We start from the raw sequence: 23276 nt of genomic DNA, 5'->3' as shown, positions 1-23276 counted from the left end.
CGTCTCGTCCGACGACGACAGACACCTCCTCCTTGACATACATGAAGGAATCCGTGGATCACATGCCGCCGGTCGGACATTAGTCGGAAAAGCTTTTCGACAAGGGTTCTTCTGGCCAACCGCCCTTAAAGACGCCTGCGACATGATTCAGCGGTGTGAAGCCTATCAATTCTACAGTAAACACACAAGGCTACCAGCGCAAGCACTTCAGACTATCCCTCTCACTTGGCCGTTCTCGTGCTGGGGGCTAGATATTCTCGGGCTATTCCCACGAGGATAGGGCGGCTGCAGGTTCCTATTCGTGGCGATCGACAAATTCACTAAGTGGATTGAAGCGACACCCACGAGGGAAATCAAGGCCGACAACGCCATCAAATTCATCAAAGGGATATTCTGCAGATTCGGATTGCCCCACCGTATCATAACGGACAACGGCTCCCAGTTCATCAGTGCCGATTTTCAGGATTACTGCATCAGGCTGGGAGTCAAGATCTGCTTCGCCGACGATGAGGAGGAATTTTGAACGGAGGGTAATTTGGTCAAATTTATGGTTGTAATGGTGTGGAATCAATGGTGCGTTGATGGCGATGGCATTTCTGGAAGAAAAAGACTTGTACGATGGCATTTTATGGATTTTCTCTAATTTAAAATTTTAAGTAATACTCTCTCCGTCCCAAAATATAAGCATTGTTGGACTTCGACAATGTCTTCGAGATGCTACATTGATCAACAATATCTATAAAAGTAAGATGTTTTAAATAAAAAAAGTTACACATTATGATAATTTGCTTAATAACAAATCTAGTAACATCAAATTTACATGATTGATCTGTTTTTGTTCGTTTGCTATTAATAGTCAAAATTTAAAAGTTTGATTTGCCACTATTCTAAGAATGCTTATATTGGGATGGATGGAGTATTTTTTTTCTTGTATACTAAGGATGTATGTGAGGTGATATTTATAAGTGGACGTGCCGATTGGATGGGCTAGGCTGCGTTATTCTAGAGCACAGATTGTTAAAAATTGTAAAGTAAAATTACTTGAATCACGTCGTCTTAAATTTATGAGAAAAAAAATGCTGCAACAATAGATGTTGACTTTCGCCCAGGGATCAAACTGCCGGGGAGCAACGAACTACCTTCGGCGTAAACTCACGCGAGCACACAACACACGCGATGGCTCAGATGAACACAGGGAACACAAGCAAGCTTTGCGGCAACAAATGCCCTTTTCTCTGTTTATCTGTGACTCACACACTTAACTGAAAATGGATCAGAGCACGGCTTAAATAGCCTTACATGCACGAACTGTTGCCGGTCTTCATGCGCACGCACGCACTACCTGAATACATGAGCCACTAACTCCATGCATTACGAGACCCACTCGTCCAACTAACCATGCATGCAACTAACTATCTGCTAACTTGCCGCACTCAACTAACTACACAAGCTAATTACTCGGTCAACTAATCACCAAGTACATGGCTGTGACAGATCTAATCTCCTATATGCATGCATCATATATGCAATACTCCACTACGTGCATGACACACATACACGACTAACTACTGCAGATATTTAAAATATGTAAGTCAGGATTAATGCTAACAATAGAGCTGGTTCATATGAAACTATCATTTATACTACATGTGTAGATGGATAATAGATAGATAGATAGCACAAAACTATGAACAAAATAGATGTGTGCCTATCAGCAATCTTGTTGACAAAACAATCTAAACAGGCGCATGTAAACATAACTAATATTGCTATTCAAAAGAGAGAATTCGTTATCCTTCAGCAAGTAGATAAACTGAATCCTTGGAAGTAAAATACGTACTTCGGGTGACAGTATGCACAGAATGATCCTCAACTGGCAGGTCGGCATAAGCCTGTTCTTGCATGGACCGGATGTGTCCTGTATCATGTGCTGCGGGAGGTACCGGCAACTCTGCGTCTGCAGATCACAGAACATCCATAGCTTGCACGATAGACGGTCGCTGGATCGGGTCTTGATGTGAACAGCAGAGACCCATGACGATCACACGCTCCATTTGCTGCTGATTGAACTCGCCGTTCAGTCTCTGATCTGCTGCGTCAAGAATCTTGCCCTGGTCATACAAATCACGCACCCAGGCTAGCAGTGATGAAGCTCCATTTGGCAGCTGCCTCGATGCCGGCCGCTTGCCACAAGCTATCTCTAAGAGGACAATACCGAAGCTGTACACATCCAATTCGGTGCGAGGCCAGCGGTTGTTGATGAATTCTGGGTCAATGTATCCAGGGGTCCCTGCGACAACTTGTGTTGTTTGTGGCTCTCCCCCATGCTCAACAAGCCTTGCTAACCCGAAGTCACCAAGCTTAGCATTGTGTGACACATCAAGCATTACATTTGCAGGCTTGATGTCTCCATGCACAATGCATTTCTCGCAGTCATGGTGGAGGTAGAGCAAAGCAGAGCCCAGATCAAGTACAATCTTGTCAGTTGAATTAAACAGGTTAGCAAATTTAATTTGGTACCTTTGTTGCCAAGTTAAAATTTTCTCAGGGTCGTAGAGATGCTTGTCAAGGCTTCCTTGAGCCATAAGTTCATAAACGAGAAGGAGCTGTTTCTTGCTGTCGCTCCAGCCCACAAGCTTGACAATGTTTCTGTGCCTCAGTTGCGTCATGACTTTCACCTCTGCCTTGAACTCCCTCAACCCTTGCGCCGATTGTTCTTGACAAGATTGCCTTCTGGACAACACCTTGATGGCCACATGAAGGTCCTGGTCCCTCAAGTAGCCTTTGTACACAGGGCCAAACCCTCCTTGCCCGAGCTTGTTCTCATCTGCGAAATTGCCCGTTGCGGCTACCAGATCTTGTAGTTGGAATCGACTAGGCCCCATTATTCCCAAAAGTTCCAGCTCTTTTTGTTGAACTCTCCTCCTATGGTCGTTGCACCGGCGCCATATAATACTGCCAAGGAGTACAAGCATGATAACTGGAAGTAAGACAATCCACGGGCTTACTGTTGTTTTGTGTGACTTGTTTGCTGGCAGGTGAGGCTTGTCTGTTCTGTTTTGTATCCCTGCAGTTTCTTTCTGATACTTGCTTGACTGATCAGTATCACCATTTGATATCCAATTTACCAATGCTTTCTCATCTACAATTAGATTGCAGTGGACTATAACTTGCTTTCCATTCATCGGAACATACAGGACAGCCGGGATCTCACTTGACTTATGTGAAGACCAGTGCTTGAGCTGCTGCCCAGAACTGTCATTATTCCTTGTCATCTTTCTGAGATCAACCCTGATCGTGTCACTACTCTGCACACCGCGTTTAGTCCATGTACCATGGAGCGTATCAATTAACAACCTTCCACGAGAGAACCCAAAATTCTTCAGCATCATGTTATTGTCACCCTCCCCTCCCATGCCCAAAGGTTGATTGTATGGCTGATCAAAAGCTCCAATGACAAGAATGAAGAGTAAAAATCCGAGAAGGCTAATGCTCCATACCTTCTTGTTGAAGCAGTGAAATCGAGAAGGTAAACAGCGAATGCTAGCGCTAGTTAATTTCATAACCTTTGTAATGAACTTGGACATCCTCCCCAGCTTCCTCTCAGTCTCTTTCAGTTTGTCTTGCGCCTCCAATGGAAGGTTGAGCTCTTGCTCCTCCTGGTGAACATTCTGAGCTGGATCACGATGGTTCAGCAGACGCGAGATCTCCAACAGACTGGGGCTTTTGGTCGTGTCGAAAAACAGAGCATCTTCCTTCAGATCTCTTTCCATATCTGAAATCCTCTCTGTGGCCGCGAATTCATCCTTTGCTGGCATCTGCATGTCAGTCGCCTTGTAACCATCTTCGACTTTGGCAATCCATTTGTCAGTAAAATGAAAGATGTATCCAACAAGTAAAGAAATCACGAGGGTTCCGTACGATGATGCTACTGCCAGCCATGGCCAAGGTGGCCCTTGCGTGAACCTGCAATGCATCTCGTGCTTCCTTAATGGATCACCGAAGTCGAGCGTGCTGACATGACACATGCCACTGGCTGATTCATTCGAAGAACCATACATACGAATCATGCTCTCACCGGTAGTGTCGTATATGTTCACCGTCATGGGCTCTTTGCCTGCAAGCTTTTCAAGCAACTTATCAACATGTCCTTCTATGTCAAAGACACCACCCAAGTATCCTATAGAAGACTGTATACGATCATGCACCGTCGCATTCAGGGGAAGCTCAGACTTGTACACTGCGTACGTCAGGACCACTCCGATGCGTTTATTGAGCAGCTGGAAAGGAGCAGTTAGAACAACCTTGCCTGATTCTCTCGCTCGCAGTAGATTTCCACGGTCTTCTGCCCCCGAGAGCATGTCGATGGAGACGACGTGCTTGTAGGCGTCCTGCGCGAAGATGACCGGGGCGTACTCCTCCGCCCGCGGCCGTTTGGAGGAGAAGTTCATCGCTCTGATGCTCCACGCTTGCTGCCGCTCGAACAGCTCCCGCTCCGAGTGCGTCACCCGAGCGGCGTACGCCAGCCCGCTCGTCAGCGGACGCTCGAACGCGGTGCGCTCCACGTACCGCGCGAATGTGGTCTGGTCGATGGCGGACGGGCTCTTGGAGTGGTGGAAGGTGGAGACAAGGATGGCGAGCGCCTGGAGGTGGTTCATGCTCACCTTCACCTGGTCCTGGAGGATCCGGGCGCGCTCGTCGCACATGACGGCGAGCGTCCCGTGGCGCGCCTCGGTGGCCTGGGACCTCATGAACGAGAGGATCCACAAGGAGAAGAGCGAGCAGCTGAACACCCAGAGCAGTAGCGCCATCCAGTGGCAGGCGCTGCCGGTGAACCGACAGCTTCAACGGTAGCAGCAGCAGCCACAACCAGGCAAGCCAGGCAGCCGTGCTGTTCTCCTCCTCCAACCCCGCCCCAGTCGTCGGGGCTCCCCGCAGAGCAGAATCGCGCTCGATCCGCTGATGCCTTGGCTCGGCTGCGGCAGCCGTCCTTAGCGCTCTGCGTCCACGACATGGGGGTGTCGTCCGCGCGATCAACGATTCGGTTGAGAGACAACAGCGGCCAACCTTAAGGACGCAAGTATCAGCACAGGTCCCCCACCTACTCCCCGGGGAATAGGTAGTATGTGTGTAGTATCCTTGTTTACAAAGATACGGAGTATATCAATGAGTAATATTGTATGTGTGATATTTACAAAAGATATGTCAACAAGTACTACAAATGGAGGGCTTTAATTGGCCAGGCAGCAGTCGGGCATGTACATAGTCACTACAAACAGAAGGTATAGCACGGTAAATAGTTCCCGCTGAAATACGGCGGGAGTTTGAACTTTCATTTAGACTGTCTTTAATCCAAACTTCCAACTTTTTCCATCACATCAACCTGACATACACACATAGCTTTTCAGTCACATCGTACCAATTTTAACTCAAACTTTCAACTTTGGAAGTAACTAAACACAGCCTTAGTGTAGTCAAGTTTTTCTGCGTACCTTCGTTTTCCGTTTTCCATTTTTCTTTCTACTGGACTTGCACTGATGACATGACATTTTTATGTTTCCTGTCCCTTTCTTGCTAGTATTATTGATAGAGTAGCAATGCATTTGGTGCTAAGTCATTATCTATGACACCCTATGACAGGGAAACATTTGGATCGAGCTATAATTAAACCGAAATCGCCAATGTTGTTCCGTTATGTAGTCAAGTTGCTGCACTATCTGACTTCCTCTGCAGTTCTGCTTCAGTGTTTGGGATCGAATAGGAAAAGGCAGCAGATCGCAGTTGAACTCCAGGTACTTTGGACTGATCGCTGTGTTAGGATATGGGAAGTTGGGAACTAAACTCCCCGCACGGAAAACGTAGCGATCCATTAGCGCGTGATTAATTAAGTATTTGCTAATTTTTTTCTAAAATAGATCAATATGATTTTTTTAAGCAACTTTCGTATACAAACTTTTTACAAAAAACACACCGTTTAGTAATTTGAAAAGCGTACGCGTGGAAAACAAGGGAGAGGGATTGGGAACACGGGATCGCAAACACAGTAATATAATGTTTAACTAGGAAGGAAGCATGCGCAGATGCGCGGGCAAATTATTTTTTGTTTATATAAAAAAAACTACTGAAAAAAGTCATATATCATCATATTAACTATAAGAACAATAGATTACTTTGTAAGCTTACCATTAAAGAAGGAAATATTTATACCATGAAATAGACCATATAATTCGATATAGTAAATGATATATAGTGTCTATCATATTCAAACAAAAATCACTTTGTTTCGGTTATATGTAAACTTACCTATCATCATCCTTTGCAACAATGATGTTTTGTTTTCCCTTATATTTTTTTCTTAAATTTCCTCCTATTTATTGGAGAATCACATGTCATCTTACAAGTGTTTGTTGAAGTATATGTACTCTATTGCTCATACTCACAATCTACTAGTAGTCAACTATTATTTGTTGTGATTTTGTGACATCCTCTACTTATGTATCTTTTTTTGTTAATGTGTTCCCACTTAGAATCATCCTATATCTTCGGTGCTTGATGACGCACGTGCTTACTGGATGTCAACTAATTACTAAGTGCATTGTGCATGGATGTATCATAAACAATATAATTTAACGATTGTTGACACTGGTTTGTGTATAGAACTTATTACATAGGATTTATCGGGGACATATGATTGATATATTATACTATTCTTGATTCACAAAGTATATTATATACTACATATTTAGTTTTAGTGCATAAGTAATAAATTTATGGTTAAGTTCTAAAGTGCTTGTTGGAGTGCCTACTTCATTATTTACCATGACCACATTTTGCCGAATTGCTAAATGGTGCGTATTTTACAAAATATTTTTTATTATAGAAATTTTGTATAAATACAAATAAATCCATTTTCAAGCTTCTATAACACTAGATTAATATTGTGCTAATGACTTGTGTCTTTTCGTGTGCCCTGGATAAGCAAAGTCAATGAGCTAGATCAAACGAAGGCTACGTAGGAGAAAAGGGATATTGACATGGTGTCAAATGAATATATTTGATCTTCTATTTTCTAATAATATATGAATAGAGTAAACACATAATACATAAAAATATATTTATGATAAATTTAGTAACATCCTTTTACCGTATCAGTATTTTCTACAATAGAGAGTGAGTAATTTTTGAAATTCTACACACACATGAAGTTGTTTTTATTTTAGAAAATGTAAGTCTAATTTAACTATCACATAATCTATACTTTTAATTTATCTATACTTTTTTATAGGTGTTTCAATGACATGAGCCTAATTTGAATATAACTCGAAATAGCATATATTTTTACAACTTAAAGCACTGTTAATATTAGTTTAAATTATTAGCTTGGTTTTCCATCTAATCTAAATGATGAGAAGAAAAAAAAAGAAAAAAAGGATGTGGGACCCGGCGTGTGTACGTACTGTACATAGGAATAGCTGTGTACGTACTATATGTCGGTACGTACTTTTATTAAGAAGGAATACCTACGTACCAACGTACATGTATATTGGCCGGTAGTGGCATTACGACATGGGCCTTTTTACAGATAAATTTAATTAGTAGTTTTTAAGATAGATCTAATAATTGAAAATAATGGGTCCACCAGATTAAATGAAAACCGATTGGTTCTCTACTTAAAAAAAGCTAGTGTTTTGTGATGTTTTGCTTTCTTTTATACATTTACTATGTTTTGCTTTCTTTTATACAATTACTATGATTTATTAGAGTGCCACATGACGGTCTACGAGCATTTATAGGGTTCTATGTGACGGATTATAACCTTTTGTAGAAAGTTTATCCTCCTGATTGCTTTTTCTCCCTTTTTGTCTTTACGAAAATATTTGCAACAATAATTTTTAAATAACCACAACCTTCTAAAATTTATATTTATTTGTAACAATATATTTTAACTCGTCATAATTTTTAACTTTTAAATGATACATTCATTTTTTTATCTATTTAGACCATTGTGTTATTTATGATAAAAATCACAATTAGAATTTATATGTATGTTATCTACATCATTCGTAAAATGTATATTCTTTTAAGTTCTATTTACTATCCATGTCATTCAAACATATAAGAAAATGTTGTTTGTTTGTCGAACTGACTGAAGCATGCAAATGGGATGGCTAATGAGAATGGACCACCAGCTTTGGTTGCCGAATTTATGGGAATGACGTTCCGAAAATGAATGATGTTGAAAGCAATCATGGAGTTTGCTGGCGATAACATTATTATAGTTGTAGTAAAAAACGAGTATCTAAATTTTGCCTTCTATTCGGACTTACAATAAGAAAACGATTCCTTTTCTCATCTAATATAAATTCACCTTCAAAGAATATCAATGGAGAAACCCACCCAAGAGCAACTCACGGGTGACAAGGTCAGGGAAACTCAAGCTGTCGTCAAGGAAGATATTTGCACGCAAGTAGTCGCGGAGGAATCTTCGTCGTCTAGCTCAAGTGAACCAGACAGTGGATCATATCACTCGCCGAGTGACCCCCATCCTTCTCCTGCAAAGACGAGAAAAGGCGGTAGCGACAATGAAGTTGACTCGGACTACAATCCCCCCGAACCGGTGGTATGTAACATATAATATATGTTTAGTTCCAACATATTAAGTACAAACTATGGATTTTAATTGAAGTCACATGAATTGCAAATATAGAAGAATGCTCCAAAAGGAAAGTCCAAGCCGCAACCGAAGCTGAAGCTACAGCTGCCGTGCGCACCACAGCTTCAAGCAAACCCAAGAAAAAGAGGGGCGAGCGAGGGAAGAACATGCTGTTGAAAGAAGCAAGCGTGCTGACATGGATGACTGAGATAGGGGAACCCCTATCACTGGAAGACTCATGTTCCAAGTATAGCAACCAATGTGGGGCGGTGGTTTGGGATATCATGGAGATCACATGGAAGGATTGGAAGAAAGTTTCCGAGAGTAGAAAGAACAACTGTTGGACGTTGCTACAAAGCAAGTTTGAATATCTAGAGGGGACAGACAATGATAAAGCCAAGGATTATGCGCTGAAGACTATGGGGAAGCTGTGGTGAAACTGGAAAATGGACCTGAATAGGAAATATGTACAGAAGGGACTCACGCCATTTAAGGACTACGGAAGGATAACACAGGCCCAGTGGGATGAGTTCGTTGCCCTTACGACATCGGCGGAAGAAAAGGAGAAGAGCCAAAAGATGGCTGAACTAGCAAGAAGGAATGAATATCCACATCATTCGGTGTCGACCGGTTACCAGCAAGCGGTGAAGAAATGGACAAAACAGTGATGCACGGTGTTGCGGTTTTGGAGCCTGAGCCGAGCTATCCTTTCGATGATGTAACGAAGGATACTCCGTGCAAGCACTTGATTCCGGTCGGCAGGGCGGGAAAGAAAATACTCGTTGCAACTAGAAGGTTCATACCAGGCCGCAAGTTTCATTGCCAAGACATTCCGGAAGACTACGCCAAGGTAGAGGTCCGAACAGTCATTGAGGCTTACCGGATGCACGAGCTCAACTTTCTAACTACTGAGCAGATTGTGTACCTTGAAGATGCCATCGATAAGTTAATACTATGGCACAAGAATGACATTGAACTAGGGTCAACGGATGGACCTGATCATCCTCAAGACACTATGCCTTGAAAGAACAAATTTTGTTTCTTGGATGAAGGATGTTCATATTGATGATCAGCAGAATTGGCTTTTCTTGGGAGATTTTAATTTCTATAGATCTGTGCAAGATAGAAATAAAGATGGGGCAGATATGAATGACATTTTTATCTTTAATGACATCATTAGCTCCGTGGGCCTTCTAGAAATCCCTCTTAAAGGCAGAAATTTCACCTGGAGCAATATGCAGCAGAACCCACTTCTTGAGCGACTGGATTAGGTGTTTAGTTCGGCTTTATGGACAGTGGATTATCCCAATACAATAGTGCTGCCTTTAACCAGAAACATCTGTGACCATGGGCCATGTGTAGTGAAGATTGACACAAAAATCCCAAAATCTCCTATATTTAAATTTGAAAATTACTGGGTGGAGATGGAGGGGTTTTTTGATATTGTTCAGGCAGTTTGGTCTTTAGATCCTGGTTTTGATGATCCTACCAAATGCATTTCTTTCAAATTGAAAGTCCTCAGGAAAAAAACTCCTAACTTGGAGTAAAAATCTGTCTAAACTGATGGGACTGCTAAAAAATTGCAACAAAGTGGTCGACTTTCTGGATTTAGTTGAGGAAAACAGAATGCTTTCAGTCTATGAGTGGAATTTCAGGGAAACAGTAAAAGTGCAGATTTTGAAATTATTGGAGTTCAGGAAGATCTACTAGAAAAAAGGTGCACCAATAGATGGATGATGCTGGGGGAGGAGAATACAAAATTTTTCCAGTCAATAGCCACTGAAAGATTCAGATTCGACACTGTCTCACAAGTGCTAGATCATAATGGACAAACTGTGCATCTACATGAGCAGAAGGCATCTCTTTTTCCTTACAGCTTCAAGAACAGGATGGGTGTTTCTAATTCCCCACAGATGGCACTTGATCTGGAGGCTCTTTTTGACTGGCATATACACTTGAGCAGCTTGGTCAATATGTTTTCTACTCAGAAAATTGACAGTCTCATCTCCATTATTCCAGCTGACAAAGCACCTAGACCGGATGGTTTCAATGGCTTTTTCATGAAAAAGTGTTGGCACATTATAGCTCAAGATTATTACGGATTGGCAGCTCATTTTCAAGCTAGATGTGTTGATTTGGAAATCCTAAATAGCTCTTTCATAACCCTGGTTCCAAAGAAAAGCTCCCTAGAGACTGTCAATGACTACAGGCCTATTTCCCTTATGGGAATAAGCCTGAAAATCCTAACAAAATTACTGGCTGTCAGGCTTCAAGGGGTAATCCTCAAACTGGTGAGTAATAATCAATATGGTTTCATCAAAGGAAAAATCATACAAGATTGTCTTGCCTGGTCTTTTGAATATATTCACCAATGTCAGTAGTCAAAGAGGGAAATTGTCCTCCTACAATTCTCTGAGTTCTGCATCATATGGGTTTTACACCAAAATGGATTGAGTGGGTACAAATGGTTTTCTCTACAGTCACATCCTGATAAATTCATCCCGAAATAAAAATCATTTTCTAAAAGGAATAATAGATTTAATTAAAATTCGAATAGAAATTGGCAAACATTAAAATGCGTATAAGAAAAATTCAAATGTGGCCCGGAGAATTTTTATTAAATTCCCCTTGTCTAGAATGAGCCCTCAAATTTTACTTGAATTTTCAGAGCACCGGAAATAATTATTAAGCAACAACAACAATTAAGAAAGTTTATTAAAAAGGAAACTAAGAATAATCCTCCTTTTCCTTTGGGCCAAGTCCGGCCCAAAGTTCCTTTCCTCTTTCCCTCGGCCCGCGGCCGAAGTATCTCTTCCTTCCCTCTCTCTCCTAGGCCTCCCCTCCTCCTCCCAGCCCACCTCTTCCCGCCTATTCCGCTTGGGCCGCCCCTGCCCTGTCCCGGCCCAGCCGACCAGCCGCCCCAGGCCGCTTCCCTCCTCTCCCTCGCGCCCCATTGCACGCGCGGCGCATGTGCGCGCCTCGTGCCTGACCGGTGGGTCCACCCACCCGGTCGTCTTCAACCTCCAGCCGGCCACTCCTCTCTGTCGCTTTCCTGAACCCTAGCGCCGCCATCCTTCGATCCCGCTCCACTGCGCAAGTTCCGGCCAAATAAATTGCAAAAACGGAATCCCCATCCCTTCCTCATTATTACCCCCAACTTTCCACCTTTAATCCCGCCCCCAATCACCGGGATTTAATCCCTCTTCTTTGACCGCCATTGATGCCGCTGGCCACGTTCTCCGGCGTCGTTCCCGTCCCCTCCTGTGGTCGGCACTCCCCTCCATTGCCTATAAAATGGAGCCCTAGTCCCCCTCTCCTTCGGTTTTCCCCCTTCCCGAGCTCCCTAGCCACACCGTCGCCGACCTCCTCTCTCTCCTACGCCGCTGGCAAAATCCAGCCGCCCCTGCCGCCGCGTCAGCACACCGGCCGGCCGTGCCGTCGCCTCTCTCGGCATCGCAGTCGCCTCCCCTTCCCCAGCCTGCTCTCCATTTCCCGCGGAGACCTCCGGAAGTGCATCCCCGCTGGCAACAGTGGCGTTGCCGCCACTGTTCTGCCTCCGGCCGCCTCTGCCGTGTCTCCTGTGTGCCAGCCGACGTCGCCACCACCTCTCCCGGCACCGGAACGCCGTCCTCTTCCCCGTCCAGGCCACGGCGTCGCCCGTATTTCGCCGGAACACCGCCGTGCCGCGCCGGCCTCTCCATCCGCCTCGCCGGAATTTCCCCGGTCGGCCCTTCCTCCTCCCGTGCGCTGTCGGCCGCGCCACCACCACCTCCGGCATCGCAGCGGTGAGCCGGCGACATCGTCCTCGGCATCACATCCCCTCCATCCGAACCCCACCGCCGGTGTCCGTCGTCGTCTTCACCGTTCATCCTCGCCGGCTCGTCGTCCGGCAGTGCCGCCTCCATCGTCGTCAACGCAACGGCGTGTTCCGCGCCGTCCTCGCATCCGTGCAGCTACTGCCGGCTGCCCTCGTCACCTCCTCGCCGGTTCCGGTTGTTGTCCTCCCGTCGTTCTCGGTCGTCGTGGCGTTCGTCCCTCCGTTAAGCCACGTTCGTTCGTCTCCCGCGTTTCGTCAAGTCTGTTGCAGCCTCGTCGTTGTCTTCGTCCTCGTCTCTGCGTCGTCAAGCCCTGTGTCGGCCTCGTCTTGCCTTCGTCCAAGGATCGCCACCGAAGTGTCGTCTGTTCGTCTCCGTCGTTCCCGTCCGTCTCCGCCACGCCGTTCGTCGTCGTCGTTCCCATGCCTCGTCGCGTGGTGGTAAGGACCCATCCTCTCGCTGCCCCGTCCTCATCCTTTCGGTGTCGCCCCATGCCCGTTGTGTGTTTGTCGACCCCGGTACCCGTGTACCGGTGTCGGTAGTCGTTCGTGGGTTCGTGTGGTGACCGTGTTTGTGTGTCCGCTCGGTAGCCGCGTGGTTTCCACGTGTGCAGCCCGCGTGGTGTCTAGTGGAGTCCGTTTGTCGGCCACGTTTGTCGCCCACTCGCCTCGATTGGCACACGGGGTCTGCTTCCGTCGACCCGTGGACCGTCTCTGTGTACTTGGTCTACCGTGGTCCATTAGGTTGACATGTGGGGTACGCATATCAACAGCGCAGCCTTCCTGTCTTTTCCAGACTAGCGCTTGCACATGTTTTATAATTGCAAAATCTAATCATAATAATCCGTAAATCTCCATATGACAGTATTAAACTTCGGATGATCATATCTTGATCATACGAACCCCGAATCGACCCGTTCAAGTCTCCTAATGTTTGTTATAACCTAAAGAACCGTGTGCTTTCTTTTTATGTATTGTTATTGCTTCTTTATAGGGTTGTAGCTTTGTTTGTGTGCTTCGCGTAGCTTCTGTCGTTTCGGAGGTTTCCGAAGCGTGGTTCACGGTCGTCGCCGAAGGTTCGGAAGGCCGTTCTCTCTGAGCAAGGCAAGTCACATCATCCTTGAGCATATTGAATCCCAGTTTTTAAAATTATTTTAATTTAAATTATTGCATTACCGTTTTGTTTAAATTCCCGCGTTATCACTGTTTTATTTAGCACTTCCTATTAGGTGGTTTTATAACTTTAGACTTTGGGAGTTCTCATGTCATTTGGACATTATGGAATGGTTGGCTTGTGATGGAATTGAACACACACCTCCCCCCTCTATTCAAAACTCCCAAAATGGTTTTAGGCTAGGCTCGAGGTGCATGGTTCTGCTAGTAGCACCTCAGCCACTATAAGGACCGGTGTTCGGGCCTCTGTTGCAAAGCATTACCGTACTAACCACATGTCTAATGGGTAAGGCTTAACTCGGTGCTCAGTCTAGTCCTGGCAAGAGTACACGGATGGAGATGGACGAAGTCGGGGCTCGATGGACATCTCTAGGGCAAATGAAGGCTACACGGGCTGCGGCTCGGTAGTCGAGATGTCATGGCACAGGGCCGGTGTTCTGCTGCTAGGGGCTCAATCCTGCCTACCTGTCTCGGGGGTTCCGGCCGTAGGCGGGGTTGGGTTGGTGCTTTTGTCACGGCTAGGATGGGTAAAGGGGTTATGTCACATCCTTTATGATGGGTTCCACGACTGTGGAATGCGGAGTAAAGATGTGTCTTGTGGGTAAAGATGTACACCTCTGATCAGAGTATAATCTATTCGAATAGCCGCGTCCTCGGATATGGGCAAGCCTAGCAATGTACCCAAGTTAGTGGTTTAATTCTTAAAACATGCTTAACAACTAAAATGTAGAATGGTTGGCCTAGGTTGGCTTGGGTCGAGCTGGGACCTGGGTCTGGTTTCCAGTTCGGTCTGAATCATCGTAGGCCTTGGGTTAAGGCAGGTTCATGTGGGTTCACGGCCTTGATTAATAATATTGTGTAGCTCTAGGATCGTGTTTACAAAATAGCTTTGGGCAACTAAGTGACTTTTAAATGCTGTTTACTGCAAAACCTAACCCCTATTGTTATCCCCTTGTACCCCCTTGCATTAATCATGCATCTCCTGGTGTGGCTTGCTGAGTACTGTGGTTGTACTCATTTTTGCTCTATCTTTTCCCCCTTCAGTAAGAGAAGCTTTGGAGAAGAAGTCCTAGGTGGAGTCCTGACTTATAACCCAGTTGAGCGCTTGTGAATATGGAGCCGTAGGCCCGCTAGTCCGCTGCTGTTTATTTTTGTTTGTCAGGCCTGAAGTGCCTTTGTAATAATGTAAATATTATCGATATAATAAAGATGTGCCTTTTGTATCCTGTTTGGGTGGTGTACCCCGGCTTTTCCTAGGACGGGGATTAACACACTAGCGTTCTGGAAAATGTATTTTTCCGGGCGTGACATCTACTGCATCTTCTGCAGTGCTGTTAAATGGGGTGCCAGGGAATTCTTTTAAATGCAAGAGAGGGGTCAGACATGGAGACCCTCTCTCACCTCTGCTTTTTGTGCTAGGTGCAGAGTTGCTGCAAAGGATAATCAACAAAGCCTTCCTTCAAGGACTTCTATCAAAGCCAATTAATGAAAGCAGTGGGGATGGTTTCCCAATCATTCAGTATGTTGATGACATATTGATCCTGTTAAAAGCATCCCAGAGAGAAGTCTTCTGTTTCAAGGCTATTTTGAATATGTTTGCACAATCCACAGGCCTCAAGGTGAACTTTAATAAATCAAGCTTGTACCCACTTAATTTGTCACAGGATAAAGCTGATTTGTTAGCTGGCATTCTGGGATGTAACATTGGTTCTCTACCTTTCACTTATTTGGGATTACCTTTGGGCACCACTAGACATAGAGTTGTGGACTTTGCACCATTAGTAGACAGGATAGAAAGAAGGCTGACAGCAAGCTCCATATTTCTGCCTCAAGGAGGAAGATTAACATTGATCAATTCAGTCATTTCATCAATCCCAACCTACTACATGTCCTCATTGCAGTTACCAGTTACAGTCATCAAGGCTATTGACACAGCTCGAAAAAACTATCTATGGAGGGGGAATAACCCTTCTTCTACAAGGAAATCTCTTGCCTCATGGGACAGGGTGTGCACCCTAAAGAGAAAGGAGGTTTAGGAGTGATCAATCTGAGAGTTCAAAACACAGCCCTCCTCCTAAAGCACATGGTCAAATACTATAATGGTGCTGAATTACCCTGGTAAAGCTGATCTCACAAACATATTATGATTCTAAAGTTCCACACTTGATGGTGAATAAGGGTTCATTTTGGTGGATGGATATCACATCTCTAGCAGACATCTTCAGGGGGATAGCCAAATGTGAAATCAGGACAGGAACAACTGCCCTTTTCTGGAATGAACTATGGAATGATGATTTTAAATGTACTAGCTACCCCAATCTTTTTGCTGTGACCATGTATAAAACTGATTCAGCGAAAGCCATATGTTCAAGACCTTTAGAAGATTCTTTTACCCTACCTTTCTCAGATGTGGCCTATTCTGAATTTTTGTAGCTACAGGAAGTTCTAGGCAATCTGAATATACAGTCAGGAAGGGGGATGCTTGGAATTTTATCTGGTGTTCAGACAAGTACAAAGCTAAGAAATTCTATAAGCTTAACTTTTCTGCGTTACAACCCCCAGACCCATGATTTGGTTGTGGAAAACAAAATGTGTCATGAAGATAAAAGTTTTTGCCTGGCTCATGTTCTGTGACAAACTCAACACAAGAGATATGTTGGATAGAAGACATTGTGCCAAAGAAGATGATGACCTCACATGTGTTTTGTGCAATGCGTATTGCAAAGAAACAGGGTTACATCTTTTCTTCACCTGTCCGTTCAGTATCAGGTGTTGGCAGCACCTGGGAGTTGAGTGGAATCATAATTTGGAGTTTTTCCAAATGATCGCCCTAGCAAGAATCAAGTTTGCTTAGAGGGGTTTCTTGGAGATTTTCTTTTTGGCAGCATGGCACATATGGAAGCAAAGGAATGGTTTAATCTTTCAAAACGTTCAACCCTCCTTCAAAGCCTGAAGGTCACTTTTTGTCAAAGAAGTTCTTCTGCATATGTGCAGAATGAAGGATCCCTTAAAGCAATTTATTTTTAATTGGTTGCAAACCTTATAGTCTTTCTTGCGGTTTCCTCTTATAACTCTGTAACCTTGTAAATATTTTTCAATCTCTATAAAATTACATTGCTGGGCAAAGCCCTGACAGTATTTCCAGTCAAAAAAAAAGTACCTAAGGGCAAGAACCATTAAAGGCATTTCATCATTCGCAGTTGCCATGGGGGAGAATATCTTCTGGAGTGGTCCATGTCTACTCCAAGTCCATTTCTCCAATATACATTCCCTCTTCCATAGGAAGAGGCTGGACGCCAATTTGATTGCTATCTGGTGTCTGTAAGTGCTAGACTTGAACGTGTTAAAAAATCACTATACCTATATGCGTAGCTCATTTTATCATCCATTGTTGGCATGATGAATTATGTGGAAGCCGAAGAGATGAAAAAGCCTGTCGCCTACCTAAACCGTGCAGGATAAGTCAGCCGAACCACACATACACGCTAGACGAGAAGAAGCTCCTAGAACACATCAAGCTGATGACTCCCGAAGAGAGGACAGCTTACATAGGACAAAGGCATCAGGAAAGCTGCTCGATGTCGCTACGTACGTAGCTATAGCGCTTGAATCTACGCAGGACAAGGAGTGTGTTTATGCCCCATATGCCTTTGAGTAAGTTGTAATATGCACTAAGAGTATATACATATAATCATGGCTCGACTAACAATTTCGTTTGTAGCGACCATAGGATAATCTTTCTTCTCTATCCAAAGTACAATGAAGTCATCGTCTTGGATTCTCTCGACAAAGACAGCAAGACATATCAGGAATTTCTAAGAATTATCTATCTGTAAGTTATATATTAGCATGACGTGTTTTAATCTCTGAGGAATGTAAATTAATTATATCTGCAAACAGTGCATTTAAAAGGTATTACCAGCGAGGCGGACAACGCAAAAACTCAAGAGAACGCATATACGTCTGCAATAAGTGACCGGTAAGTACATATGGATGCCAAAAAGTACTACTTAATTTTCATAAATGCTTGTGTGTATCCATTTAATAACCTAATATACCTTATAATTTCTTGATGTTGAAAGTGTCACAAGCAATCGGCGGGAACTGTACTATGCGGATATTACTGTTGTGATTTCCTAAGGGTTAATGGGAAATATTGCGCGAATTATGACGAGGTAAGTAATACACACTTGTTAAATTAGTCGCTAACTTGTATTATTGAAATAATTTCCTTAATTTGTCATGATCTGATGCAGCTTCCAAAATTCCCCAAGTCTCAAAGAGAGCTCGATGATAAATCCATTTTTTTTAGAATTACACAATACAATGCAGACACTCACAACGCACGCGCACTCACCCCTATGAACGCACGCACGCAAACCCTACCCTATGAGCATCTTCGAAGACTGGGCCGGCAAATCCTGGAGAGATTGACGAAGTCACCACAGGCGCCTCGCTGTCGACGGGTACGTCGCCTACCACTAAAAGCACAACGCCGTTAAATCCTAGAAAATTCGCTCCCATGGGGAGTCGAACCCAGGACCTCAGGTGCTACTGAGGCTCTTGTAACCACTAGGCTACAGGCCCTTTAGCTCGATGATAAATCCATTGAGAACATACAGCTGGACATGTGCTACTTCATCCAACGTGAGTGCGCACATCAGCTTGGGAAGTTTTTCGATAACGAAGGAGTTTTGGGCATGCCGGAGAACGAATCCCTGTCTAACTGGAGTAGGAGTTTAATATAACTAGGGTTTTGTAATACATTCAAAATACTTGTATATATTATGTCGCCGGTTGAATTTACTTTGTCAATGTACATAAAGGTGCTTCGAAATTATATATATGTATATTCTGCTTCATACTCCATGTGTGGCTCTAAAATACGCGAAAGAGAACATACTCTATTGATAGCTCGATTAGTTATATCATACACGTGCGACTTTGAAATACGCATACAAACAAAAGAAAAAATAGTATATATAATATTGTTTTTAATTTTTTTTAAAAAAATTGCATCTTCACTGGCGGGCCACATGCCAGAACTAGAACGGTCCATATCTTCGCTGTCAGGCCACATGTCCAACCACAGAAGCCTTATGTCATTTTTCCTAGCGTGCCACGTGGCCTAAAATACTGTAAGCCGCCAGCAAAGAAATATCATCACTGGCGGCCATCCTAAGACTACCGCAAGCAGTGAATTGTCTTCTCTAGCGGCCATCCTAAGGGTACCGCTAGCGAAGACATGTCTTTGCTGGCGGGTGTTCCTTTGTCGGCCGCCAGCGAAGAAGTATTTTGGCTGGTGGTAAATAACCGCTAGCGAAGATCAACATTTTCATTGGCCTTTGCTTTGTGGTGGCTGCGATTTCCGCCAGCGGAAATCCAAAATGGCCACCATAAAAGATGGTTTCCGTAGTAGTGTGTCCAGGCTGAAAACCTGGGCCAACGGAGCCGGCCAGGTTCCGCCGAACCCTGAGTTCGGCCAAACTCTGACAGAGGCCGCTAGCCTAGGCCCAGGTTGCGTTTGGTAGATAATGACCTTCCCAATGACGGTTGTGACTGTTTTCGGCGCTCTAACCATCATCAGAAGGGACACTTGGCACTAGGAGGATGAAGATGCTCATAGGATGCTTGGAATAAACTTTATCCTCCGGCACTTCCACCTATAAACAACCCACCTCGTCCTTCATTCTACATACACCAACGCACAAGTTGAATTTAAAGAGATTCTATTGTACTTTATTATATACTAGATTAGGTAGAAGAAATCGAAGGAATTCTGGAGTTGTCAGTAATTCTTCTCTTACCTTTTATACCTTGTTAATTACTCTGCTTTCATAGAAGTATCTTTCTCGAGTAATTAAGATTTACATCGTGAAAATTATTATTGGTTAGTTCCTAATTACCTGTAGGATCATTGTTCACTATAATCTATTAAAATTAGTTAATTCTATTATTTAAACTCTACTTTTAATTTTACTATTTTTATTCTAAAATTTAGTTCATTCAAAATTTCTACAGGGACTCTATACTCTTCTTCTAATATTCCTTATTTTTATTACGAGTGGTTCATAAGGATTTGCCACTAAACCTACATGTCATATACACATAAGGACGCGCATGTTAGCGAATGAGAAATCCTTAATTGAGACATCCATAATTATTTGCCATCTTAAAAGTGGCTAATAATTAAATGTCCCACTCTTCCAGGGTTTTTTATTTTCCAAAACCTGTTTCACTGACTAGTGGGTCCATTAACATAAAATCTGGAAAATATAAGGAAATTATCTAAATCAATTTCTGTTAAGCTGAAAAATGAGTAAACTTGTAAAAATTGTAGAAATTTATCTTTGCTCCAATTTGAATGAAGTAAATTTCAGTAGATTCACGAAATTATTATCTATATTGATATAAAATAAAATATGGTTCGTTATGTACGGAAAATAACTCAAGATTTGAATAGGATAACTATATGTATTCCAACTTGTAAAGCACATATAAAGTACTCCCTCCGTCCCATAAAAATTGCATTTCTAGCTCCAAGGCTTTGTCCTACAAAAATTGTATTTCTAGCCATGTGGGGCCCAACAAATTAATTCATCTATATAAGTTTCCTTCCATCCCACGTAATTTGGGCTGTGCTAATGCTTGTAATTTTATTAAGTATGCTAATTACATGGGTTAATTCTCTCAAACTCCCTTTTAATCATTTGTATATATGGAATGTGTGCATATAGTGGGTTCATTAAATAAGGTCATTGTGGTCATTTTTCAATACTACTATTTTGTCCTAAATTAACTAGAAATGTAATTTTTATGGGACGGAGGTAGTACATCTTAGGTCCAAATGCTGAGAACATAAATTTGTTAGGATCACACAATCATATTTATTTCTGTAAACTAGAACATGGAAGGATTAGTACATAATATACCTCCAAATTTATGTAGCATGTAAATGTCCATAATTAGTAAAAAAACTCCCAAAATACATATAGCATTAGTTATAACTCCAAATAGAGTGATTTCAGTTTTGTTAAACTGATAACATTATGACCTTAATTACCATGAATTAAAACGTGCACCATGCAGCACTAGAAACACTTTTAAAAGTTTATATGTAGCAAATTATTACCAGAAGGCATATCATGACTTGTAAAACATAGGAAATTTATAAAAACACAAAAAAAAGTGAACTCGGATTTCTTGGACTAATAAAATTATTCACTTATTCACTGGAAGCTAAAACTTAATACATTATGTGTATATAAAATACCTATAAAAGTACATATAGCATATAGTTGACTTTATCTATTCCATAGTTTGCAAAACTCATCATAAATTCATGTTAGCTCTAAAAATGAAAAACTCAACTTTTAATAACCAATGGAATTGAATAGCTTATTCGTCCAACAAAATACAGTAAATAAATCTTACAACTGGGACAATGACAATGTGGGCCCACCCACTCAGGCAGCGACCAAAACTGCCAACCCCACCCCAACAGCTACCCCCAACAACCCCACGCCGGCTCGGCTCCCGCCGCTCTTCCCCTCCGTCAAGTCGCCGGCGGCGCCGGCGCCGGCGCCGGCGACGCCCGGGCTCATGCTCGTCCCGTCGGGCGGCGGCGCGAGGACGCGCGGCTTCGGCGGCGGCGGCGGGTGCGCGAGGTCCGGCGGCAGGCCGCGGCCGTGGGCGACCTTGATCTCGAACCGCATCCCTTCCTCGCACTGCGCGCCGTCGCCGGCTTCGGAGAAGAAGTAGTTGGCGCCCTCGACGGTGAGCGGGACGGCGATGGTGGCGGCGCGCGGGGACGCCGACGCCGCGTCGCCGTGGCCGGGGCTGTAGATGAGGGTCTCCGGGCCCTCGGCGTCGCAGAGCGAGTAGGCGGTGGCGTTCGACGTCTGAACCACCGACGAGCTGTCGTCCGTCTTGAAGACTGGAAAAGCAAACGAGTTTTCAGATACAAACTGGCGAGCTATCCGTTCAATTAATTTTCTCAATTATGAATGAGAAAATATGGTTGGTCAATTCAATTAGTGAGATTGCTAGATAAAACATGAGAGAACTAGTAAGTAGTACTAAATTTTTGCTGAATTTAGAAATGCTTTTGCTATTTTAGGATTGTTTCCTCAAATGACATGAATTTTGGGAGATTGTCAGCTAATATCTTGCTTACAGATATGCTGTTTTCGATATGACAAGTGTAATAAGAGACCATCATGCGCAAAATTTGTTAAAGTATAAAAAATAAGCTTCCTGGCATCCAGTTCAATAGAAATTTCACAGAAATGTTAATCACAGATGTTGACCGGTTAGTAACACAAACCGGGACTAAAGATGATTCGGCCGGCCACGTGGCTGACCGATCTTTAGTCCCGATTGGTAACACGAACCGGGACTAAAGATCGATCTTTAGTCCCGGTTATTTTACCCGGGACTAAAGATAGCTATTTTTTGTCCCGGATTCGTAGTCCCGGTTAGACAACCGGGATTAAAGGGGGTTACCAACCGAGACTACAAACGATTTCTCCACCAGTGCTGGTATGGCACGGCACGTGCTAGCTAGCGGTGCTCCTTTGTCTAGTCTAGAAAAAAAAGATTCCGATTTGCTCATGCATGCTTGGGAGCTTGTTAGGCTTTTGCAACTTGTACCAGATCTGGATCTGAACTCTGAAACCTTGATTTGTTAGTGAGTCAGTAGATGGCACTAATGGAGAATGCTACGTTTCATGCTTGACCCGAACTATGTTTTCTCTATGCAACTAACATAATCAGGAATTATGAATTCTGAAACTTGCAAGATTTTCTACACATTTCACTTCAGTACCAGTCGAAAATTCTGAAGTTTTAAGCATGCAACTCCTACTAGCTACTGCAAGTCTGCATCAGTGGAAGCAGAACAGAGGAGCAGATAGAGAAGCAAGCGATGGACGTACTGAGGTAGTCGCCGAGATAGAAGGTCTCGCCGGCGGCCCAGTCGGAGTAGTTGCCGGAGGTGGTGTTGCTCGTCGCGTTGAAGAACCACCCGTCGGCGCCGGCCACCGTGTGGTTCTTGTACGGCGGCGCCGGCGACCCCGACGGCGCGCCCTGGCCAGCCGCCGGCATCGCCATCGCGGCCACCACGGCCACGGCCACCACCACGGCGGCGGTCGCCGCCGTGGATCGCGACATTGATCTTGAGTGTGGTGGTGGTGTGTTGGGACAAATGTGGTGGTGGTCGTCGTGTTGGGAGTGGGACAAATATATATCCAGGTGACATTGAGTGTGAGCTGGAGGGTACAAATTTATTTGTTCCCAGGCAAGCTAGCTAGTTGGATTTTAGAAATTCTGGTTGTTTTTCATATGGAATTTCGGTGGTTGTTTTTATGTAAATTTCAACTTTGAAATTTTAAATGACATGGATTGTGTACCGTACGTATACTGGTCGACCCAAGAATGATCAGTGTCCATTAATGGTCGACGTGTTCGTGTGAGCGGATCTCGAGGCAGGTGGCAACGAAAGTCAAGATGTCAACGAGAGGAGGACATTTCACCACACACGTATTACTGGTTTTGTATTGCCACCAAATCAAACGTTTTTGTTGGGCGAAATCAAGTGTCGGTCTGCTGGTTGCTAACAACCACGTAATTGCTGTT

General features: G+C 43.8%; 2 protein-coding genes across 2 annotated transcripts; both read right to left on the bottom strand.

The window, feature by feature from the left end:
- Nucleotides 1-1587: 1587 nt before the first annotated feature.
- LOC4352167 (probable kinase CHARK) lies at nucleotides 1588-5038 on the bottom strand. Its single transcript, NM_001423497.1, has one exon. It carries the CDS (start codon nucleotides 4809-4811, stop codon nucleotides 1965-1967), a length of 2847 nt encoding a protein of 948 aa, NP_001410426.1. The 5' UTR covers nucleotides 4812-5038; the 3' UTR covers nucleotides 1588-1964.
- Nucleotides 5039-21011: 15973 nt separating this feature from the next.
- LOC4352166 (early nodulin-like protein 18) lies at nucleotides 21012-22896 on the bottom strand. Its single transcript, XM_015763471.3, has 2 exons — nucleotides 22577-22896; nucleotides 21012-21576 (listed from the first exon to the last, which is right to left on the bottom strand). Exons 1-2 carry the CDS (start codon nucleotides 22809-22811, stop codon nucleotides 21107-21109), a joined length of 705 nt encoding a protein of 234 aa, XP_015618957.1. The 5' UTR covers nucleotides 22812-22896; the 3' UTR covers nucleotides 21012-21106.
- Between the last annotated feature and the right edge of the window lie 380 nt (nucleotides 22897-23276).

Source organism: Oryza sativa, chromosome 12, assembly GCF_034140825.1.
Source record: "Oryza sativa Japonica Group chromosome 12, ASM3414082v1".
NCBI lineage: Eukaryota > Viridiplantae > Streptophyta > Magnoliopsida > Poales > Poaceae > Oryza > Oryza sativa.
This window is presented reverse-complemented; position numbering and strand designations above follow the sequence as displayed.